Source organism: Notothenia coriiceps, unplaced genomic scaffold (assembly GCF_000735185.1).
Source record: "Notothenia coriiceps isolate Sejong01 unplaced genomic scaffold, NC01 NC01_scaffold00007711, whole genome shotgun sequence".
NCBI classification, from domain to species: Eukaryota; Metazoa; Chordata; class Actinopteri; order Perciformes; family Nototheniidae; genus Notothenia; species Notothenia coriiceps.
Window position 1 is genome coordinate 1 of NW_011340412.1, and position 4,450 is coordinate 4,450.

General features: G+C 44.1%; 1 protein-coding gene across 3 annotated transcripts in view; it reads left to right on the top strand.

The window, feature by feature from the left end:
• Positions 1-266: 266 nt before the first annotated feature.
• LOC104944246 (amyloid-like protein 2) overlaps positions 267-4,450 on the top strand; it is an 8,973-nt gene continuing 4,789 nt past the window's right edge. For 2 of the 3 annotated variants that reach the window (XM_010769757.1, XM_010769759.1), the window contains exons 1-3: positions 267-472; positions 1,143-1,178; positions 3,703-3,785. In XM_010769757.1, the coding sequence (XP_010768059.1) occupies positions 319-472; positions 1,143-1,178; positions 3,703-3,785 (273 nt within the window). In that variant the 5' untranslated portion in view covers positions 267-318. The remainder of the gene's footprint in view (positions 473-1,142; positions 1,179-3,702; positions 3,786-4,450) is intronic. The other variant, XM_010769758.1, reaches the window with a different exon arrangement.

A 4,450-nucleotide genomic window follows, 5' to 3' on the forward strand; every position in this document is an offset into this window, starting at 1 on the left:
TATGTATTTCCAGTGCCAGAAGTCTGTTTTTGTTTTTGCTGCAGAGCAGATTAAAGCAGAGCGGGTGCAGTGACAGAACTGGGTCACCATGGCAGCCTCCTGTTGGGAGATGTGCAGATTTACATTGAAAATAGCTCTCAGAATATTAGTAATTAGCTGTTAGCAGGAATGGGAACCGACGTCTCCAGCAACAATAATTGAGTGAAACTGGCTCTGCTGCCATGTCCCAGGGTTACAGGTGTCTCACATGTGCCAAGGCGTCTCATACTAATTTCCCTTTTTTCTGCAGACGAGCTTCTCCAGGAGCAGAAAGCCGACATGGACCAGTTCCTGTCGTCCATCTCTGAGTGGCAGCCAGATGTCACCGTGTCGTCGGAGGAGGAGGAGGAGAACGTGGAGGTCCCCGTGTCCGAGGGGAAACCCTACCGGCCCGTCCAGGTCAAATCCCTGGGCTCCCGTCCAGAACCAGAAGGTGAGCGGCTCCAGCCTCAGACACAGGCAGCATGGTGAACAGCTCTGTGTGCAGGACGAAAGCCCTACACATAAGTCAGTCTGAAGGACATTGGCGACAAAGCACGCCAGAACTGTCGCACAGTGAGGTTTACAATGTGTTTTATGGCGATGCAAATGTGCTGTGGAGCCATGGTGTTTATCTGTGCCTGCACAGTTCCCCGTGGCCTTGCCTTCAACGCAGCACTACTGAAACTCAGATGAATGCACAATGCCTCAGGCTTTGGTGCTGAGCTGGAGCCAAAAGCTTAGGAAAGAAAAATGAGCAGTTATGGCTCTCTTTGTCACATTTGTGCCAAACAAAAGATGAATCCTCAAGGAGAGAAAAATGTGAAAAAAAAAAAAATGTGATGGATGGAAAGCTTCCAGCATTATGGAAGGCACATCACCAGTCAACCCCAGAGGAGCATTTCATAAACATGCCAACACCCCAGAGGGCTCAGACAAAGCCAGACAGTTTTGAAATGGCTCCCTTCCTCTCAAAAAGAAATGTCGGACACTTCCCTGCTGAACTCTCTTCCTAAATCAATTAACACAGCTTGGTAATCCTTTTTTCTCTTCTCACCTAAGTTAACTCTCTTCTCTCCTCTCCCCCTTTTCTTTTTTTTCTGTTGCTCATTTCTAATGCCAAGGCGATCTATCAGACTCCCCGCGTGCCTTCAAGAAAGGTTGGTGCCTCTGTTGCGTCTTGTTTTTCCACCTACTCCTCATTCCTCATTTACTATTTTGTTCCACTCTTCTCCTCTCCCTCGGTGCTCTGGTATCCTCCCTCTCTCGACCACCATTTATATTTTATCAAATGCCATCTGGTAGTTCATTTTCTCTTTTTTCGCTGACTCATACTGGCTGCGTGTTTGGGTTTTTCAGTTGCTCTTATGCTTTTCATCATACTGGGATTATCACCTCATGCTGACAAGTCAAGCAGTGGCATCTAAAGTCTGGTCGATTTGGTTCCAGCCTCCTCTCAGTCACCTCAGTCGCGTGTTGGCTGTCAGCCTGTCCTCAGTATACATTTGTCAAACCACCTCTTAATTATTCCTCCTCCCTCAGACTCATTCCCCTCATCAGTCACCCTCTTTCTGATGGGAGCTGTGTGATTTAGTGGCCCTGTCTACGGCTCCTTGTTCCTGCCGCTGACCTACAGCCCCATCTAAATTTGGCCCAATTTGTCCTCCAAGATCTGAGACAGCGGCTTGGTGACGTCACCTGTTTTGTCTGATCCGGACTTAACCTTGTGGCCTTACTCAGTGAACACAAAGACACCTTAATCTAATGGTTGAATCTAAAATATATATGGATTTTCTTTTTTTTTTAATGGATGCACACCCTTCCCTGCTGTTTGATCCATAGTCTACAGAGCTCCTCAGGGGTCACACCGTTGAAAATAAATCAATGTGTAAATATGTGCTTTTGGATAAACATTTAAATATACAAATTAAACCAAAATGTCAGCACTGTTGTACCAAAAGCATACAGAGACCTAAATCAATAGCATGGAACACTAAATGGGAATAATATGGCCCCTTTAAACTTGGAAGTCACTACAATGCATGATTTAAATATAGCTGTTTTAAATTGATACAGTATTAGAGAAAAAGTGCAAAACTGTCCCAAAATGTAGGCTACTATTCAGTATCACTGAATCATTACCTTTAGAAATATGTGCCTATTGTGATACACAGCAGATCAAATAGTGATATTATGTTAACCCAATGATAAACTGTGAATTGTATGGGTATACACATCGATTTCTTGTTTTTTCTACAATGTGATCCCAGTACTAGTATAGAAAAATAAGACAGAAAATCAGCAAGAATTCCAACATTCGGCATACTGACATGTGTTTGATAGACGATTCAATTGCTCTGTCGATTGACTGGTCAATTTATGGACTAATTGTTTCAGCACTTTTTCAAATCAATGCATAGGAGAAGTCATTGCTCCCATAGAGGTCACACCCATTGTGCTGTGTGGTATTGTGTGCACACTGCTGTACCGTCTGATAACCTGCCGGAGCTGCAGACGTCACTCCAGCTTGAGCAACCATTCGTAACCGCACACCATTGTTCCTCACTTAATCCAAAGGCAATTGTACCAATCTTTAGTGTGTGGCGTTGGCTGACTAGCAGACAATAAGCAGACGGTGGAGCCCTTCCTGCTGTATATCGCTCTGGACGCTGCCCTCACTGCCCCGCTTTCTCTCTCACTTCCTGATTTATTCATGGCATATCTAGTGTGTATATTAATAGATCCTACGCCTATTTCGAAACCATCAGTCTAATAAGCATATTCCACTATCTGGCCCAGTTTTTGAATGATCATCTGTCAAAACTCAAGGGATCTTTTGATGAGAAACTACATTGATGGTGAGTTTTGGCCATAAAATTGGAGATAAGTGAAAAGTATTAAAATCCAGGATGTAAATTGTTAAGAACAGTCTTATTTAAAGGGGCCCTATTGTGCTTTCCCCTTTCCTGTAGTGTGTTATATAGGTCTGTGTGCTTGTAAATGGTCTCCAAAGACTCAAATCCCCAAATGTCCTTCCAGAACTAGCTTCTCTTCCACACACTTCTGCCTGAAAAGCCTCCATTGTTTACTTCCTTAACTTAGTGATATCACTATTAGTACTAGCGCTTCTATTGGCTAGTGCTCCAACACATTGTACGTGATAGGCTAAGGGGCGGGACTAAACTTAATCTCTAAGCAGTTGACCAATCACAACAGAGCTGGCCAGCTAACCAATCAGAGCAGAATAGGCTCTGGTTTCAGACAGAGGGTGAAAAGAGGTGCTGCAGCACAGGCAGTTTGAGAAATATAGAGACCTTTTTGAACATTAAAGTATGGAGGCATGTCCCAGTAGAGACACTACGTACAAATATTAACCTGAAAATGAGCAGAATAGGGCCCCTTTAATAAGTCAATGGATGTTTATAGAGCATGCTAAGTAAGCACTACTTTGAGGGGGCCTTTGTGGTCAGGTGGTGTTGGCGTCACAGTGCTCACACTGTGCTGAATGGAAGAAAGGGCTTTGTTGTCAGCAGTGCAGTGAGGAGACTGTGGTGACAGTGGTGAGGAATAGAGCTGGATATCCATGTGCAGCTGTCCACCATCAGTACCCATCCCTGTGTGTGTGTTAGTTTGTTTGTTTGTGCTGCTCTGCTGTTATTGACGGTGCTCCTTTACCTCCCGCAGGCTCCGCCATGTCTGGTTTAGATGGTCTGATAGGTGCTGAGGAGAGAATCATCAACAGCAAACCCAAGATCAGCAACAATGTGGTAAGAGCTTCGCTGCCGCTTCATCGTTCTGTTTGTGCTTCAAAGCTTTTTCTACAACACGCAAACTGAGAGCAGAATTGTCAAAGCAGGAGAAATAGTGTTATATATTCAAATGTATTCCCTGTGTTAAATATCATTACAGTTTTAAAAAAGTACACAGTGCTTTTGCATGTTTACCTTTGGCCTCTGCAAACCAACCCTTATCCAGTATATCGCCACACTTTCTCATCATCGCATGCTACGTTTTTTATTTGCCAGACACTCCTTTCTTTCTTGTGTTTTTTTGTTTATCGTTGCTTGTCTGCAGAATGCTGTGTTTCGCATGCTAATCCAACACCAACTGCAAAGCTGTGTACTTGTATGTGTAAATATGCCAGTTTTTGAATGCATGCATGTTTCTTTTTTTTCTTTTTTGAAGTCCTCTAAGACGGAGCAATCTGAGGTTTTAAAAATAACAAACGGCGACTAAACGCCATGCTTTTTTCCCGTGGGACTCTGGACTGATCTGTCCCTACAAACAGCAGATTTTGTTTCTGCCTCCTGAACCCCCCCACTTCCACTCACAGCGCTTCTTCTTTAGACTAGAGCTCTCAATAATGAAAGTAAACTGTGTGCCGAGGGGAAAGTCTGTTGTTGATGCCTGCAAACCCCCCCCCCCCCCCCCC